The 20,522-nt window shown below is 37.6% G+C and overlaps 1 protein-coding gene across 10 annotated transcripts in view; it reads right to left on the bottom strand.

The window, feature by feature from the left end:
• MEGF11 (multiple EGF like domains 11) overlaps positions 1-20,522 on the bottom strand; it is a 293,113-nt gene that overhangs the window by 213,537 nt on the left and 59,054 nt on the right. For 9 of the 10 annotated variants that reach the window (XR_012043914.1, XR_012043915.1, XM_072871110.1 and 6 more), the window contains exons 2-5: positions 8,477-8,589; positions 4,385-4,508; positions 1,742-1,843; positions 91-191 (exon numbers count right to left, since the gene is read on the bottom strand). Coding sequence is in view for 8 of the 10 variants with exons in the window: in XM_072871110.1 (XP_072727211.1) it covers positions 91-191; positions 1,742-1,843; positions 4,385-4,500 (319 nt within the window). In the remaining 2 variants the exon portion in view is untranslated. Of the gene's footprint in view, positions 1-90; positions 192-1,741; positions 1,844-4,384; positions 4,509-7,517; positions 7,583-8,476; positions 8,590-20,522 lie in introns of all 10 variants that reach the window. The other variant, XM_072871109.1, reaches the window with a different exon arrangement.

The following is a 20,522-nucleotide window of genomic DNA, read 5'->3' as shown; positions in this document are numbered from 1 at the left end:
TATTACTACTGCAACACATCTTTAATTTGTCTACAGCTCCTCCAAAAATTACTTTTAATTGTCACATCTGAATCAAAGCTCTGTACATACGTATACAGTAGTCTCCACTTTCGTAATATCCAGGGCAGCACTGAGATCTTCGCCGATACATAGTTCTTAGTCCTCTTCGATATGCTGTTTTATAACTTATTCTAAATTGCAAGACAGAAAGCCATTTGACAATATTGAAAATCAATGCCTCCTGTTAGAATTATATTTGTGTTAAATTATAGTAAGGATAGCATTCAATAATTATTTTAAAATGCATGAAAGCTTTTGATATTAAAAGCCACAATAAAAAAAAATCAATACTTGTTTTGAAACTTGAAATATAACTTGTATTATAAACACAGTACTCATGACAGTCAATCACCATAGCCCTTCCTAGGACTGCTATCTTAAAACATTTCCCCAGTCCTAAAGCAAGGGCAAGGAGTTTCTTCAAGAATAAACAATTCATTTCTGCATATCAGCAAGGTCAGCTATCATCAATGGAATGAACAGAATCTTCTACGGAGACCACTGTGTCAGCATGCTACACAAGAAATTATCACAATGGAAACTGCTCTCGATACACAAAATGTGAAGTTAACCCCAAGTGATTTCTTCCTACTTGCTAACCCTTCCAAGGCATTAATGCCTTGCAAAATGACATTATAGTCCCAGTTCAGTATTTAAAGCATGCTTTCCCCACCAGAATCTGTAGTGCACAGAAATTAAAAGGTAGTAGGCATTCTGTAGCTTTCCTAGACTTATTCATAGTGTTAGCAATGATACCACATTAGAAAAGGAATATTTAACAGAGAATATTTAACAGTGAACACTTCAAAACACCTTTGTTCATGTTAGTTTATTTGAAGTCACCTAAATTGAACAAAATCTATTGTCCCTTATGTTAGATAAACTGATCGAATTTACTCTGCTGCATTCCAAGGTATACAATAGTCCAGAAAGCTCTGCATCTCTGTTCAGTTCCATACATTGTAACATAGAAGCCAAAAAGTAAAACCCCACAGCAGACTGGGATGGTGCTGAGCAACCTCTTTGCTACTGAATGCATGACAGTTAAGGTACCAAGTAGCTTGCTAAAACTCTCTTGAAAGATTGCAAATATTAGTGGATGTTTATTAGGACACTTTTCTACTTGGAATCAGAATGAATATAACAGCGATATCTTGCAGCCTGGGAAAAATTAACTGTTTAGTGTCAGCTTTAATTCAGTGCTAGAAATGGACCCATCCTCATTTTACCTGATTTTCAGTACTGATTTGGGTGCAGTATTTAAAATATGGATCCATTTATAGCTATCACTAGCCCTCAAGTGCTTGATTCTTCAAGATTTAGGAGCTGCAGGGACTTCCTACCATAAACCTGGACATGCACTGATCACATGGAAAGGATAGTTGGTCATGTTTGGTCATGTAATAAAAACTTCCAATCACATAGCGGGGTAAATGGCAAGGATACGTACTCCTGAATGGGCCCATAAGAGACTGACTACCATTGATCTCACTCAAATTTCATGCAAGGTCCCTCTACTTCAATCAATGCCCTAGAATGCCAAACACTCTGGCTATTGTAGTAAAATACATCTTTCCGTACATATCTATATTAGAGTACCACAAAAATTTGGATAAATAAATGTTATATGAGGAGATAAAAAGGCAAAATAAAACTAAAATATCTGGGGATCAGCTCTTACCTATGTCTAGTGCACTTGAACCAGTTCAGTATGTCAGTACATCTTGTATAATAGATCTGATCAAAAGGATGAGCATAAGATTCCTGTACTGTCACAGCATAGCTAGGAGTAGACAGAGAAAGAAAGTGAAAGGGTGTTTGTTGCAACATGAAAAGTTTCCGTTCCCTCTATATGCTACCCATCTAACTCCAGTATGAAAAATAATTAAATCCATAATCTTAGAAACTTTGGGCATTATCGAAAACCAGGAAAGGGCTTCCTTCAACCACAGCTCTTCCTGAAAATTTTGGAAATGCTTCTAACTTGGGCTCCATAACTGAAATAGGCATAGAGATTTCAGTCTGCGTAATAAACCATTCCCTTCTGGAAAAGAAACAAATGTTACTAAAACTCATGGTAGTTTAGAAGGTGAAAAGGGCATTTGGTTAACTTGATAGTGCAAATTTTAAGAGAGGAAAGCACCATGTTTTTAAAATGTCTCAGTTGCCTTCCTGCCTAGGACTGTTAATTTTTGCTTGTATTCCACAATGCTAATAAGAGCTCATATTAATTTAGTACTGCTGCATTTTGCCAGCATGATGGGATGCTCACACTTCATTTTATGATGAAGCAGCATCATTACTTCAAATATTGGGTGTACCAATCAAATAGGATCATTTGTAAAAGGTTGAAGAGTGTTTATTTGTCTGCTGCACAAATTTAATCCTTTTCATTTGTAGCAGAAATAACCTCAGAACTATCTGAAAATTGTAACATGAGCTAACTGGTATCTAGATTTGGAACACTTTGACGTATGGTTAGAATGGGATTACCTCCCTTTGTACAAATGAATGGATATAAACAAAAACTGGGCAAATGAATCAGAAATCACAGAGCTCCAACAATACTAAGAATTCAGCAATCTCCTTCCCAAAACACTACTTATTCATGCAACAGGTACTGTATTAATTACTATGATTACATTGAAAGTGTCTGGGCCTCTCACATGATATAGGAACACAAATCTCATTGACTTGTCAGTGTCAGTCATTTTAGAAGGTTGTATTGCCCTACAGTAAGTGTATGCACTGCTTAAGAGACTCATCATCTCAGGTTCTCATCTGGAATCAAGCTCTACTTTATCAGATCTACAATATCTTTGGAGAATGATACTGAAATCATTCTAGGCAGGGTCAAGACCCAGGAATTAGATCCTGCAAGTCATTCATTATATCGATTGTCTTAATCATCCAAGTGATTTCCTTCTCATCAACAGGACTGCTGATGTGATTAAGCCCTGTGAGATTACACCCGTGAGGGAATACCAAAATATTTGCTTGGAGGGTCCCATTGGCTTGACATCGAAGATTGGACTATTACTGCCCTGCTTGTCATGCCCCTTTTAGACAAGCCAAGATTCCACTAGATGTTGCTTTTGCCCTCTATCACAATTTGCTGGCTTTGACAAAAATGTTTTTACCTCCACTAATATAAAAATGTAAAATATTTACATTGCTCATTATTAATGTAAACCAGTAACACTCACAAATCTTGATTACTATTTTATGATCCCGTTAGTTATCCAGTAATTGCCCTAAGAATCTTTTCCCTTTGATTTATTAACATCTAAGTAACAAAGTCATCTTGGTCAGTACAACCAATCAATTCTGGTATTTAATTTTTGTTTCTCCTTGATTGGGTCTCTAGGTTGCTGACTTTCTTCAGACAAAATCAATATTTTATTCCTGTGCTCTGAATGCACTTCACCTCACAACACAGACTGCAAAATCCTATTCCTGTACAGTCTTTGCTTTGCAGCTGCATTACCTACAAACAGTTAGTTCTCTAATTAAGGCCTCTAAAATCAAAACATAGCGCCATTAAAGCATGATTCCATTTTTGCTCTTGTTAAGGGATTTATTTTGCTGAAGTGTACAGTAATTCGTATTTGTGTGGAACTAAACCACAGAACAGAACTGGAAATTCAGCAAGTTAAACTTAAGAGTACAGGAACTTTAGCCTCTGCAAACAGACCCTGCATGAATGTGAACCCTATCAAAGCTAGTGGGTTTCTATGTACTCATAAGAGCTGTCTTGCACAGATCCGCTTTTAGGACAAGGGCACTGTAACAATAGAGAGAACAGAATTACCAGGTCCTTTAATTCTCAGTGCTTTCATGCAGATACTCTTTGATGCTGACACGAATTTGGCAGATACAGCCACAAAGTTCAGGCCATACAGAATAAGCCTGCATGTTGCAGCAGGAAGGGCTTAAAACTTAGTTGAAATCTCCAACAGTCTTGCTTGACAACAACCAGAAAAAAGCAAGACAGAACAAGGCCACCATTTCTCTAGGTCTCTCCGTGACAAATGAAAATACGCCTGTGCAGTCCTCTAGCTGACTCTGGAGGAGCTTTCCAAAGTACAGCTGAGCAGACAGGTAACACAAGGGTACATGGCCTATATAGTCCCAGCTTTAGAACCAATTCTTTGGGGTGATCCAAATCCTCAAAGGCACTCAGAAGTGCTATTTCTGTCATGCAAATCCATCTTCTTTTGTGAGGCAGGGTGGTATTTAGCAAATGATGGCTCTTATTTTGCCTTTTAAATGTAAAACTCTGAAACACCTAGTAAAAAAAAAAAATTGGCATGTTATACATTACCTTTCCCAATGACTACAAACATTTGGATCATCTGGGTTTAGGGACAGAGTAGTTTTGAGCAGAAAAGACAGAATAAGCCCTTTTAGAATCCACCTGAACAGCATATGCACCACCATTGTTGTATCTAGATAAAGAAAAGAAAGTATAGCTATTAAAGACAATTTTGAAAAAAACATCCTTCTAGGCCTTTTCATCCTTGCTTTTGTGTAAATACTGTGGAGTTATTTACAAACTGAAATACTTGAAAAAGCAATCAACTGAACAGTAAAATTTAAAAAAAAAAAGTGCAAATGCATTCTAAAACAAATGTATACATTTAAACCTACTAAAACTGATGAATTTGATGATTAAGCTACCCAAGATATTGATAGCCCCAATGATTCTTCCAAGGAACATTTCTGATACTGATCATTTTTATGGCTGACTGGCTGTACTGACAAAATAAATAACTGAGGTATTAAAACAATCTATTCTCCCATCAACCTATAGGCAAATGGAAAAATACCCAAATACCCCCTTTGATTTATTTAAGTGGGTTTTACATGTGTCAATATAGTAGGCTAGACCAGAGATATATGCTTATTACATGACTGAAGGAAAATCAATTCACTTTTCAACTCTTAGATGGGGGGGATCGCTTAGAATGACAGAGGTCAATGTATTGGGTCACCTTATGCAGAACACTAAACATGAAATAAAAATATTTGCATTGAAGTTGGAAATAGACTGTATAAAATTCATTAGGTGTGGTCTCTTCATCATCTTACAGTTCATCCATTAAATGTACTGACTTATACCTACTTATTGCTCATTTGGGGCTTTGAAGCCAAAGTCATGGTGTTTGCCTAGAGGTCCTCAATGACATCAGTCAAAAATACAAAATAGACAGGAAATTTGCAGCTGCTTTTAAATGTAACTGCATCAGAGGTGTTAATCTGTTAATCGTTAAGTCAGTAAAAAATACTTTTAAATATCTATTTCAGGCATTTACATTGTCACATGATCCACCATTCAAATCAAAAGGCCCATAAATTATTCCTGGCAACAAGACTGCCCTAAAAATAGATTGAATCTTCATATGATCATCTAAAAAACACATGGCTCATTGCCTCATGGTCCAGAACAGCAAAAGGGATGTTAAGGGGTTTGCTCTGCATGGCACTGATATACAGCCCAGCATAAAGAAGTCATCACAAAGCAGAATGAACAGCAGAGGGATAGCCAGGAAAGCTGATCTGAAATTACCTCCTGATTCAAAGCCTTCTAAGCTAGTTCAAGGACACCCACTGCCTTTAGTGGATTCGAAGTCAAGATCCCAATGGGATTAATAACTCATCTTTTAAATTATTCCTAGAGCTCTGCTAAACCCAAAGGTAGGTCTTAAGCCATGTAAGTCATATTAATGTTAATTAACATGACTTAATGTTAATGTTCCTCATGAAATGGATTTAAGTCTATGAGTGACCATTCTCTACCTGCGGGCTGTTTCAAAGTCCCATGGCAACAATGCAAAAGCTTACTCTGGAAGTTAAGAGGGCTGACGAGAAAAGGACATAAGAAGTAGTTCTGTTTATTGAAAAGACATTCGCTACACTTGTCCTAGACACTACTTACTTCTCCACGGAGGAAAAGCGTCTTGAACAGCTGACCTGCAAGTGCTCATGGGACAGAAGTCCAACAAACCTAATGTTCAAAAACCGAGAGCTTGTTTGAGAGTAGAATTGAGCTTTCTTTTACATAACATGTACTAATAGATGTGAACTACCCAAGTATGAGGCTCAACAAAATGCCAGCCTTTAACAAAAATATCTTCAAAAGATGCCTTTAACGTATTACACTAGCTACCATGTGAATAATACCAAATTACAGAGGACAAGTTCTACTGAGCACTGTATTTATAGGTTGCAATTTACCCCCTTTGTTAATTCTCTACACTTTTTGTAGATGGCAACACTGGGCAAAAAGGACTAGAGGAAAGCCTGCTTCTAATCAACAGAAATGGTCAATGCAAGAGCAAGGCAAACTGCTTAAGGAAATACAGTCCTTAAGAGCAGGGGGTTTTAAACCAAAACATAGTTCTGTGCTCCATTTGTTAACTTCTTGAGAATATCAAGAGCTTGGGTTTATCCCTCAATTAGTTAAAGGTAGAAAGACAGCCTGTCTTCAACCTAAAGAAAATGAGCCTTTTCTCATTTAACTAAAGCAGCCCTCTGTTTGAATTCTGTAGCTCTCAGAGATCTCAATTTGTTCTTAAGAAAACAATGTATCGGTTTAGTTTTTAAACCAAATAAACCCCAAAAGAATTATTTACAAGCCTTAATAGCATGCAGAATATTTGTTTACAATGTATTTGAAAGAGGTTCAAAATTGTTTTCTAAACTTTTAATGCTAACGGTATTTTATTATCTGTTTATAAATTAACTGCTTTGTCCAATTAATTTCATAACTTTGTAAGTCAGATCGTATATCAGAAACATCCAACTCTCCAAATACAGCAGAACCTCATTCATCTCGAGTGTCTCTTTTTCTAACTCAAATGAAATATTTCACTTTGATCACTGTTAATAGAAAAGACCTCATACAAAAATGGAATGGTTGCTATTACAAGATTCAGAATAAAACTCTAAAAATAGGAGCACATATATTAAAAACCAACATCAAAAAAGAATCCAGTAATGACATCTAATATGTTTTTTTTCAGCTTTTATTGCTCAGCATAATATATACTACATTCTTGCATTGCATTTAATGTTTGGAACATATTCTCTGAGGAGGCAGCATCGGCCTTTCAGGGGGACAATGCCTGGAACTTCATTAAAGATACAGCCAAATTATATAAACATTTCCAGTGTCTGCCACTGCCACTCTCCCGAGGATAGGCAGGCTTTTGAGCTTAACAAGAAAATAAATGACACGTAGACCTGTGCAATCCCTAAATGGACTCTAACTTTTTGTCTCTCCAGGCCTGACTTTTCTTTTCAGGAGTGAAATAAGTCAATTTAGGTACAATTTGGCAAGAAAGAGGGTCTTTCAATCCAAAATACAATCTGGTGATTTTTCACAAGTGTCTCTCTCTGTTAATTATAACTGATTAGGTTAGGTATCTGTTACTCATTAAGCCATTTTCACATACCTTGCTCCCTCCTTTTTGAATAAATTTCAGTACTTCATCTACAATATTGATACAGGTCACTGGTTCTATCACAAAAGAAAGGAAACACACTTTCACTGTTAAGTCCTACATCTTAGCTACAGAAAAACTAGTAGGTGGCAAGTCATTGATTTATTTGTCTGTGGATTCACTTTACAAAAACCTTTGTTGAGGAAACAGTGCTGGCGTTTGCAAAGGGACCAGATCATGCAGATGATCATTTAAATTGGATGAAGTACATGAGAGTGTGGACGAAAGCTGGTTGTCACTCTGTTTTGCAGTTTACACAGCACAAGCTGAGGATGACAGTGCCCCACAACATTGGGACCTACATACAGAGAAAATAAGACCCCAAAGAATCCTTGCTTGGTGAAGCAAATATCCTCTAAAGCTTTCTCTAGGTGTTGAGGACCTGGCTTTGGTAATATTCTTGTGAAAGAGGACTAGTGTATACTTTAAGTGGCTGGGAGAAAAAAGAAAAACAAAACCAAAACCACAGATTAAATTTCTCCTCTGCTTCCTTGGCTGACAGACTAGAAAATTTAACTAAAAATGACCATGAGAGAATTTGCTGTTCAGGGGCAGAAGCAGTGAAACATTTCATTTTGACATTTCTGTCACAAAATGTTTCATAACATGACTTTGACATGAAATTCAAACAGAATTTCCAGTCCACAACGAAGTTCTAAATTGAATGCTTTTGTCTCAATTTGGGATGAAATGAGTTCTGAACCAGGCAAAAAATTTGGTGTCCAGCTGTAATTAGGGGAAACATTTACAGAAGTTTTCAATAGCATGCAATATTCTTAAATCCTTATATACTTTTGAAGATCATTCCTTTAGATATCTAAATGTATATGCAGTCGATTAACCTAGCCTGAATTTTTCCCCCAAACTTCCAGACAATGCATTTAACAAAGAGCCAAGTAAAAAAGTCTTACCTCAAAGTGCCAAAAATTCCTAATGGATCCTGTTTTTACAGACTATCAGCACATGAAGACAGACAGCACATTAACAGGATAGCAGAAGAAAGCTCTTCGGAAGTTGCTTGGCCCTGTGAGCAATCAATCAGAAAAACAGAAAACATATTGGGTCAAAGAAAGAGTGTTTAGGGGAGTGGAAACAATTTAAGACAGAAATGAGATAAACCATTCTAAATAATCACATAAGATAATTGTGCTGTATCAGACCAAAGACCACTATCCTGCTTTCAGCCAATAGCAAGTGTCTAGCAAAGAGGGTAAGACGACGGCTGATAGCAATACATCCCTTTTATACCCTTATAGCCTCCAGCAATTTGCAACTTTGTGACTTCCTTGGCCACGAATGGTATCTTTGTGTTTAATAGCATTTGATGGATTCTGTTCCAATAATTTGTCTAACTATTTTTGACCTGTTAAAATTTAAATTTTAGTGTCAACAACATCCTGTGATGGTCTCACATCTTAGCCAGGTATTGTATGAAATACTTCCTTTGTTTTCCTGTCTGCCTCCTCAATTTCATTTGATGTCTCTTTGCTCCTCTGTTAGAAATGAATCATTGATTCTCAGACTTTGTTTCCTATCATTTTCTATCATATAAACAACATTTTGTTTACATATAGACTTTTTCTTCCGTTATATCCCAACAAGAAAGTTCAGTTTCTTTCAGGAGGTTTGATGAAAGACCTTGCAAAAGCCTTCTGGAAATCCAACTGGATCTTCTTGATCCATATGTATACTTCAAAGAGCTTTAACAATTTATGAAGCCTTTACAAAGCCTACATAAATGTATTACATTTATGAAGAGGTTCCCTAATTCTGTTCTTAATTATAGTTTCTACCAAATAGGAAAATCTAGGTGCATCAAAATTAAAATGTATTCTAGTATTCATATGTGAGCAATTAAGGAAAATGCAAGAGAATAGTTAAGCCAGAAAACAAAAAGTTGGATTTCACTGAAGAAGCATTAAAGTGACTGAGTGTTTGCTGATTACACTATTTTAGTCTCTAAGTAGTAGCAAGCTTCCAACAAGCTGCCCTCTGTGGCATTCCTCCTTCTCATCCCATCTGAAATTTTCATGATAGTTTAGGCAAGGGATCATTTAAACACACACTTCATTTGGCTCTACATCAGATTTTGTTAGAAACAAGCTGTTATGAAAGCTAAATGAGGCCATGAGTTTCAAAACTGATCAGGATTTTTTTTTTTGATGCCTCCATTTATGATTAATAACTTGAGATACCATGAAAGGGCTAAATAATATGCAGAGCTCAGAATGCATGCTAAGAAACAGGTTGTTTTAATCTGGGCAGTCAAGAACTAAGTCGCTCAAACTCAGTAGTCACCTCTAAAAATCGTTGCCATGACCAACAGAAATATGCCAATGACAGGTTGTGGTTTTGTTTTTAATGAAAATTTAAAGCTGTTTTATACAGATAAACACTTCCAGGAAGGATCAGGTGCTGAATACAAAAGCACTGACAATGTGATTCTTATCATCTGAGCACAGAAAAACTCAAGTGATAGAAGAACTAGCAGGAACACCAGACTACGCGTTGAGTTGCTGGGTTCCCTCTACTGACATCTTACACGATTGATGCGGGAAGGCAGTAGACAAGAAGCTGCCTCTGTTAACAAAAGATGATATTTCAGTTAACAGGGTCTATTTAAGCCTCTAGGAGTCATTGTACTGAGGGCACATTATTATCCCTTACATGCAGGGCAAAATAACTGCTCTCTAATTTGTGCTACAAAACCCATGCTGTCAGTTGTATATTTAGCTTTTCCATGGTCTGCTTAAGCACTGCTCTCTTTAAGGTTTGTGTGCATCTCTGCCTGTGAATTCAAGAAGGCAGTTCAATAGCTGGAAATACTTGGAGTAGGTACAGAAGTCACAACTATTCACAAATTTCCCTGATACCATTTCCAGACAAAAGTCTCCTGTCACCTGGAGGTGATATAGATAAGCGCAGAAACAGACCTGACCAGGACAGCACAACTGCTTTTGACTTTCAGCAGGTTTCCTTTGCAGTGTCCTGTGAAGGCTCACAGGCTCACAGCACAGGACCAGTTTGTACAGTTCAGTTCCTTGAAGAGGCCAATCCCAGCAGTGGTGCAAGCTAGGAACAGACCAGCAAGATGTACAAAACTGGGATCTTTCTTACCTAACACTTGAGTTTGTACAATAGAGCCAAGCTTGTCCCAACTTTGTCCTTCTAGCCATAAGGGTAATGCCAATAAACGTAAGCAGGAACCTTAACTTTTCAAGATAAAACTATTCTATGCTCTCTATGAAAGTTGACCAGGCTCCTCTGCTGCTCAACCAAAGTTCATGCCTGAATTTACAGTGAATTTTGGGAATGAAAAAAATTAAACAATTCTATGGTATTTTCTGTAATTAACATGACTTGGAAAATAAAAGAATAAAAGCAAAATTTAGAGATATTCAACAGTTTATGGGGAAGTCATCAAAGAAAAGTATGAAGAGCTGCATCTTGAGTCCTGTTTGCTTAGTCTTAGCAGCAGCCACCTCTGCGACATCATTCAGTGAAGTAGGTGCTGTTCAGTACAAATAAAGGAACCAGCTCCATTTCCCAAGATGTAATTTTAGAGGCTTTCTTTTAAGACTGGATAACTGTACTGGGGTCCTAACTGCTAGAGTGCCCTCATGACTCTCCCTGATATTCTTTGAACCACAGTTGCTCAGTTTTCCAAAACTGGGTGAGGGGCTGATTTTAATGGGAACTGAATGTCCAAATCTCTTAAGTTGCTTTAAATTTCTAAGCTCTAAAACATATCAGTGTGAGTTGCAATTGCTACACTGAACATTATTACAGTTCCATGGATATCTCATGAAGTTTGAAGGTTTGCTTCAGTGCTAAGCACTCTTATAAAGCTGACTTCCACTGGAGTCATTGGGAGCTTGGCTAGAGCAAAGCAGGAATAAATAATGAAGTACGCTCTTCTCAATCTATCAAGTGTTATTTTTGGAAACTCAGGATTGTTCCTTCAGTGCTCTCAGAGGAAAACTAGGTCAAAGTACCACAAAGACATGCCACTAGGCAAGCAATCTAGGCAATTAGTTTAGTTATGGGTGATGAAATATGTTTATCAAGACAAAGGCTGGTGTATGTGTCTAGGATTCAGAGGACCTGAGTTTAAATCATACTGTCAAAGACTTAAGGCGTGACACTGGGTTAGCAAAGTGGGCTAGTCAGAGGTAGCTCAAATTCCACTCAAGTTTTGTATCTAGTATTTTCTGTACGCTAGCTCTGAGCCTTCAGAGACACCTAACCACCATATGACACCGGGCTTTGAAACTTCAGGTGAATTTTAGGACATACAAATTCTCAAAATCTCAGTTTCTTCCACAGGAAACAGGGGAAGAAGACCGACCAACCTGCCAGGTGCTTTAAGAATAAGCATATTACAAACTGGAAAGTGATTAGATACTGCATTTCAATATATAAACACATTTTGCATTATCCATTCACTGTATGAGATCAACATCAACACACAAAGAAATGCAGACACTCTTATTTTATCACTACATACACAAACTCAATATCCATGCACACTTGTGCAAAGCACAAGTACCAATCCAAAAAGCTATTACTCATTACAATACTAAATTTCTTTTTCTTAAATAATTGAATAGTTAATCAATAGTCCAGCAGAAATATAATGAAAATATCACATTAACAACACCTAAAAACATTGCTGAAACAGTGCCCAAATCCAGATAATTGCTGGCTCCTTTTCAGAAAGGTCAGCTTGGAAAAAATTTATCTGTGATTTTCTGCCCATAATTTTGAACTTGTACTCAACTACCAGTGTAAAATTGGAAGCCAGCCCTTTGAATATTTGGCTCTTTAAGTTATCAATCCAAACTCAAGTCCACTGAAACGCTAGTGTTCCTTGTAGCGCCTAAGCCCTGAACTGCCAGTTAGGACAGAGAGATGGCTGACATTCCACTGGCACTTTCTGCCATAAGCAAGCTGGCGTCAGCAGGCTTTGAAGGCAAAATCCAGGTACCCTGCAGTATTTCCACAGAAGACGACCTCCTGCAAGCTAAGAAATCCTCCTGGGGCAGTCATCTCTGAACCCTCTCAATTAAAACGTGGTAAACAAGGAAAGTCAGAAAGAGCCACTTTACGCATTTGCCTGCTTAACTGCCCTCCTACCCTGATCTCACCATCTGACCGCTGCCGTAAGGGGATGGCAGAGGAAGCCAGCCAGTGCTGCAGTGTCCCCTGTACTGATCCCAGTCTTTTTGCATAGTGGAATTTTAAAGCTGCTGAAATTGTGTGGGGAGTCACATTCTCTACTGATTTAACAGTATATTTATATTCACTATCCCATGCATATTTCAGATATTCCTTCACATACATTACTTCAGGAGAGAAAGTAAGCTGACACGCATCAAAAAGCTGATCTCCTGAGAACTCAAGTTAGCTTGCTTACATACAGCCACCCACCTAATCCATGTTCAAGATGTCAAACAATTACAACATATGCTTCCTTAGACACTTAGACCAACAAAGACCTTGTATCTCCAGAACACCGAGGATAAATAAAGCAACCTAAGTGTTACAGACATGCTCAGATGAGGAATAATACATTTCTAAGTACTTAGCTAAAAAACCCCACCACTTATTCCAACAGAATTTTTTTACAGCATTTAAAGAGTGCATGTGAAGTTGATCTGAAAATGGGAGTAACAAGCGATGAAATATAAGGATGTTCAACATATATGCAGTGAAATAAATTAAGTATGATTCTGTGAAAGTGCTGTGAAAGTCAGAAAAAAAAGCATTGTTTGAAAATGTAGAATATCCTTTACGGTTATATTTTAAAAAATTACTTCTATTTGTCAAGAACAATTGGCCCCTTCTTTTTGTCTTCATTTATCTCAGAGGAAAATAAAATGAAACAAACAGCAAAAAAGTCCCAAGTACAGTGAACAGCTGAGCCAGGAACAAATTAAGTAACACAGATTGATGGCTGTTGATCTACAGCAGTACTATCACATCCCAATGCTACATCTCATATTTCATTTAAAGACGCATCTCTTCTTTTCCAGAAACAGTGCAGTATTTATGGGAGAAGGCTGATTTGCAAGCCCTGGAGCTGCACTGAGAATCCAGATTCAGTTTTTCCAATTTGGCTTTAAAGTTGGTGAATGCCTTGAACTTTGAAGATAGTAATCCAAATAAAATTAAACCCAACACTGGAATAAAATGAATACTGAAACTAAACATGTATTTTCAAGAAATGCTGCAGTCAGGGCAAAGCTTTTTATCTTCAGTTTCTTCATAAGGCAGTAAGGAAATAATGTTTGCTTCCTCTGCATCTATACCTTTACTAACCCCACTGGTCCAATAGCATATATCTTCATCTGTTCTCCTCCAGGTTTTCCTAGTGCTTTATCCTCCCTGGCATTCTCTGTTACAACAGCACTCAGATGTTCTCTTCCTGCATTCAATTTCCCTCTCAGTCTCTTGAAATCTTAATCTAAAATTTTTTAACTTCGTAGCTATTAAAAACATTGACTGGCCCATACAGAATATAACTTTTTCTATGAATGTCTGCTAAATATAAGATGAATGTTAAATCAATTTTTAGATTTCTAATGGCTTAAGAATTAGAGTGGCCACTTAAAAATTGCCAATTTTCCTTGAAATATGAGAGGTTTCCTCACTGCAATAATCCTTTGTGCTTTCCTGTGCTTCTTACAGGGCATATCTGGAACACTATCAATACTGGAGGAATGGTATTTGGTTCAATCATGTCAAAGCTAAAAGCCTGAAGTTAGGAGTGCACGTTATTTATCTGATTTTCAGAGCATGCACAAATCTGTCTATCTGAGAATTAGGCCGGTTACTTAGGTGCCTAGAAATGGCTGTAAGCTGTTCGGTTCAGGCATCCAACATGGAAAACAGGCTGAACAGGTCTGCCCTTTTCTAGGGCAGAAAGCTGAAGCCATGGAGAAGGTCATGGTGTGTGAACAAGGTCTTTGCAATTACTGCTGGTCACTGCTACGAGCGGACATGCTGCAGAATTATAGCTTCATAACTATCCGCCAGCTGCTCACATGTGCTGGTAAGAAGGCACCTACTCGAAGTGCCTAAAGCTAGTCTCCCAAAACACCTCTAAAGGAAGCTCAAGATGCATGTTAAAACATGAGGTCAGCCTTATGTCCTAGCAAAGGCCTGACTCCATGTCAAGGCAAGACTCAGACACATACCAAATCCCTTTCCGTGCCCTGATTCCCCTGTGAACCACAAAGGAGGAGTGCTAGGCCTAAAGGGTTGACTGCAGGGCTCAGGAATATGGGGCACTTCAAGAAGCAAAATGTCTCTGCAATCTAGACTTAGACTTGCGTTTCTTGACCACCCACCCCTGACGGTAGACCTTCAAGCTATATAACCGAAGACAGGCACCATGAATAGCCTTCATTCAGCTACAGAGCAGTACCCAACTGCACCTTCACTAAGATGGGTCTCAAGGGGTTGAGACGGGCAATAGCAGCATCTGCAAATGCTCTTTCATAACACCCATGTCTTACACTTCTGTGCCTGTTTTCTCCTCTGTGCAGAGCAGAGAGAACAGGAGACTGTAGCCAAAATTCCCAGCAGATCCAAATAGTCTCCCAAAATATCCTCACCTTTCCAGGAACCATCACAGACACTGTTAGAGCAATAACTGGAGAGATAAATGCAAACATGACCACAGCCTTATTTAATTTTATATCACTATGCAAAGCTCTTGACTCTGCTGTCTCCATGACCTACTTTATCTATTGTTTATTTCTTTTTTTTTTTTCCCAGGAAATTGTTCATTAAGGATAAAAGCACCTGGCTTACAGTAACAGGGCACTGTGCAAAATTATCTGTCATGAAGCTGAGAGGGGAACATTCATAAATACATCAGACAGAGCAAATCCCCAAAGAACTGAGCGGCTGCAGAGGAGTATCTTAGGTAGAATGAAGGCAAAGATGTAAGGGCCAAAGTCTCTATTGGTGTAAATGGCTGAACTCCACTGGCTGAACACGCCAATTTGTATCTGGAGAGAATTTGGATCTACCAGCTCAGTCATCAGATACAGATGGTACTGGAGCGACTCAGGTTAGAACTAGTATTTTCTTTCTGGCAGAAAAACAGTAGCTAGAAAAATCACTATGGACAAAACCAGATCTGAATAACTGGTGCATGCAACTATCTCGGCTTCCTCTTCCCCCTCATCCTAAATTTGGCACTGAAAACTTATTTAACTACTTTGAGAAAAAAGGTTATTGAAAATTATAAAAGAAAGAGAGTTTATGGGGTAATTTTAGGGTTTGGCTTCCATCACTTTACAGATGTACTAATTAAGGTTTTTTCCACAAGTTAAGACAAGTACAGTTTTCTCTCTGTATTCTTCCTTCATCAACATCATACATGTACCATCTGCTAAGTCCTCTTACTGAGCTCTCTCCATAGCTTGCTCTCAGATCCACAGCACTGAGATGGTCAAGGAGAACGCTTCCCTATGAGTGCTTTTTTAAACCCTCTGCAGAGGCATAAAAATTTGAGCTTAAAAGTTGCTTCTACATTTTTTAACTTAGTGTAACATAAGATTAATGCAGTTTACTCTGTGTTGAGATTATCTGAGCAAATATCACTTACATGTATCCTACTAAACAGAACCAAACATAGCAGAAGTCCTCCTCTCCACAAAATAGGCACACAAGGTAACGGCTGGCAGGAAACAAGCGAGTTCCCCATTTTCCTCTCTTCTCCTATCAGATACAATCTTCAGCACAGTAAAGAAAGCATAAGCTTTGAGACTTTTGTATTGGTTAGCACCAAACTTGTGGAAAACTTATATTTGTAAGGATGAGCTAATCTTGGTCTCCCTTGCAGAGCACAGCATTAATGAAGGTCTTCTAAGCTCCCCCCAGACTGTTCACCTCCTTCCATCTGCCCCAGTTCTTTAGGTACATGCTGTGAGTCCCATTTCCCTCCTCAGCCATTTTTCTGACCTTCTCATCATCTTCTAGGTCTTGTTATCTTACACACTGCTGTCCAAAATCCACTCTGAATAACCACATTTAAAATCGTATGGGGACTTCTTCCCAAGATCAACAGCCACTTTCCACTTCTCCTTCACAAAACTCACTGCAGGCAATTGCATCTCTATTTGTTTAAACTGCAACTTAACTAAGCCCGTCTCCAAGGGAACCTGTGTGGTCTCTAGGCTCTCAGCTACAAGTTTTAGCATCTGCTAGGACTCCAGGTATGCCATGTGTTGCAGGGTAAAGGGTCAAGATCTTATAATTTGGTGATCCATCCTTTACCACAGAAGAAACAAGTTTTCTCTGTGCATGAAAATGTTTAAACTTTAAGTTTTGGAACAGTGGAAGCAAGATTGGTGATTGTAAACTCTCTTCTTGCCACTCATTAGAATCTTACTAGCCTGCACATCACTCTTCTATCTTAATCGCCTTTTCCTCTTCCTCCTGTCTTTCATCACATAGGGCATTGCTTCCTTTCATGGCATTCCTTTATTCAAATATGGAGAAGCTAAACTATAGCTTATCTTTTCCTAAACCAACACTTTACATTATTTACTACTGTGATACCTGTGACATACAAAGTTGAAGATGTTTAACAGGTATGTATGAGCCAACTCCCTGGGACAGAGTAATCACTGTCCAATTAAACAACAGACAGCCACAAAGATAAATACAGCACAAAAATATTTGAATAAATCATCGATTACTGTTTTATACCCGGGACTATTCAAATAACTCCTGAATTGCTCCTTTCACTGATTCTTCAGGACTGTGTTGATAAAACACCTTGCAATATCCTTTGGATTTTCTACCAAGAGGACAAGAAGATACAGCACGTACTGGCTTTCTTCCACATAAAGATGGAACACAGAGTCTGAATTTCCCTACAACACCCGTGCTTCCAGGCTTGTGATTGCTGCCCTGTTCTGAATTCCTCTAGGAGAGTGGGTTGCAAGTCAAAACACTACATGTGTCTAGACTTTTGGCCTTATGCTCTGCACCTTGGAAATTACTTAGCTTGTTCTACCTTAAGGTATTCTTACTTCACTACTCATTTCAAAAAGGATATGAATGAGGAAGAGAAAGCTAGTCTTGCAACCCAAGCACAAGAGCAGGAACCAAGAATTTAGCTCTCAGGTATTACAGTGATAAGAGTGCTAAAGAAACAAGTAGAATAGAACAAAGCAGTATTGTGTACCAAGCACACTTGTCAACCAAGGGCCATCCTGAGCTGTCCTTGCCTCAGTCTTACCTCTGGTAAAATGGTCCTTCTTCCCAACATCCCGTTTCTGACTGTCATTCATAGAAGAAAAGTTTACGTAAGTGCACAACATAATGGTTAACTGGATTTTAGCTATTTTTCATAACTTTTGCTGTCCAGTCTCATCTACTGAGGAATAAAAAACCCTCATCCTATGCCAAAGTAGACAACAGATACAAATGAGGTATGGAGATGTGATGTGTTTTGCTTGTTTGTTTATTTGTTTAAACTTGGAGCTCACCCACCAGCACAGTCATTCATTTTTCAGACTATTTCAATTCTTTGATTTGCTAACCAGCAAGTCAAACATCAGGCAGGAGTAGGAATGAGTAGGTGGCAACAAAAGCAGTCAGATGCTCTTAGATTGTTATTAGAAATGTTTGAAAATCTGAAAATTGGAAGTTGATTTTTAAAGATTAGAGTAAACAATTCTCATTTTTTCAGACTTTTTTTTTTTTTTTTTTTTAAATACTGACTCTGACAGAGTATTTTATCTGTCTTTAAGTTCCTCCTCAGAAGGATTTGGTCAAAATATCCTCTTCAGACCTTATAACATCTCAATGAAAACAGGCACAAAAAGGCCAGCTGGAAATATATGCATATCAGTTTAGCTCTAAAAGATGTTCACACTTTACAATTTAAACAAAATATTTACTAGTAATGTATCACCTTATTATCATGAATTGAGAGTAAATTGAAATTTCATGCAACTGAATAGGCTAATTACATACACATACTTTAAAAACTAGGCTTTTCATGTTCTTAAGGATAAGCAATTAAGGGTAAGAGTAACGTTTCATAATTATGTCATTGATCTAAATTCCTTTTCATTTTTCTATGAAAGCACTATACTTACATATGACGCATCTGAGGTTGTTCCTGTTTCTCAGATCCACATTTGTTCCAATCAAATATTCACCTTGTGACTTTTTTTTTCTCAGTTTTTGCCTTCACATGAAATTAAAATTTTGAAAGTCTGAATCTCTCATTAACTTTGAAGAAAGTACTAAAAACTAATTTAAAAAAAACAAGTCACAGGGACCTATGGGAAATTCTGTATTAGGCTGGCCTACTAATTAAAATCAACTACGCCATAATACCTTCACTGTTCAAATGTATCCGCCTACAGATCTAAAATCTTCTCAGAATGATTAAAATCAGGAGTAAAAAATCCCAAATCTCTTTCCTCTTTCATGTGGAGCCACACAGAATGCATTTTTTCAGATTTCAAAGTCCATTAAAACATCACCTTTGAAAACGGATGCACAATCAGGCCCAGAAGTGATTTATGCAAGTGAGATGCTCAGAACTGCCAGGAACTATTCATGTTCAAAGTACCCCCAGCAGGCTCAGCTAGGTCCAGTTTGTATCACATATAATTAGGACTCTTCAGACCATAAAATCAATAACATAATTAGTAAATGGTATGTTATTTCTCAGAATATTGCTACAATTTATCTGTCTTTGATCAAACAGAGCTGACTGCTAATGACATTTAATGTTAATTAATGAAAATACATGTGATAAAAAGTTCTTTGGGGAATTATCTAATTATGTACCATAAAAAATGAAGTATGTAATAACTGTAATTTATGTTTATATCAATGACTATTGTTTAGGATACTCTAAGAAGACATTAGGATTACAAGTCATCTTTAGCTACACTTTCTCCTGCCTTACAGAAACAATTCCTTGAGCTGGTGTGTGTACAACAGATGACCCAGTTCCTCAACGAGTTATATCTCATTTATAATACCAAAGTCTGCAGGTAAATTCTGCCTCAGCTGTGGGGCAGCACCAACAGAATATTTAATGAAATTCACTTATCTTTTGACAATGGATGATTGACAGCAAACCATCACAACTGAAGTTACTGACAAAATAAATAACGGAACCTGCGGAGATTAAGCAGGGATTTCAAAAGAATGACTACAATCCTTCGAGAAGAACGATTACAGAAGACCAAAGGATTTCATAATCTCATAGGAATGCAACATTTTGCTACCAATCACTTTGGCTGTCCGAGACTCCAGCTATCAAGGATCATTTATATTTAAAAACATTCCTATTTGATGTAACATGTCTAAGTAACTTTTCGTGATTGTCACGCACATGGAGAAAGGCAAAAGGAAATTTTTCATTATTATAAAATGCCGTGGGATTCACCAGAAACATTGTATTAGGTTTAATATGTCTGTTTCTAAACTAGAAGGGAAGGGTAGAATAAATGCATTGTATTAACACCATAGGGCAGCTTCTGTAGTTAATGTGTAATGTCAGTTAGCTCCCATTCCCCAAGACATTTTGGCTTTGATAATATATATCCTAATGCTCTTGCTTAATATTAGCTACATATAGTAAATGAACCCCTGGGTTCAGTGAGAGTATTCTAATACCAGAATCTGAATATACACCTCACTTGCAACAACTTTTTCCAATACAGATGTGTAAAAAAGGAACACTCCTCATATTATCTCACTTTTCTCTCTGATAAACATACAGAGTAGCATAATAATATTCAGAAATTTTAAATATTCTTACAGCAGCTCTTATTAATTCCACCTAGGACATACCCCACTGTTCAGTGGCACACTATTGTCGGTATGAGCAGGGAACACTGAACTTACAAGTAAGCTAACAATCTAAATTCCTAGGAAAAATAAGAGACATAGAGAGAGGAAAAAAAA

This window comes from Ciconia boyciana, chromosome 8, assembly GCF_034638445.1.
Source record: "Ciconia boyciana chromosome 8, ASM3463844v1, whole genome shotgun sequence".
In the NCBI taxonomy this organism is placed as follows: Eukaryota; Metazoa; Chordata; class Aves; order Ciconiiformes; family Ciconiidae; genus Ciconia; species Ciconia boyciana.
Note: the sequence above shows the minus strand (reverse complement) of the source record. Positions and strands in the feature narration are given on the sequence as shown.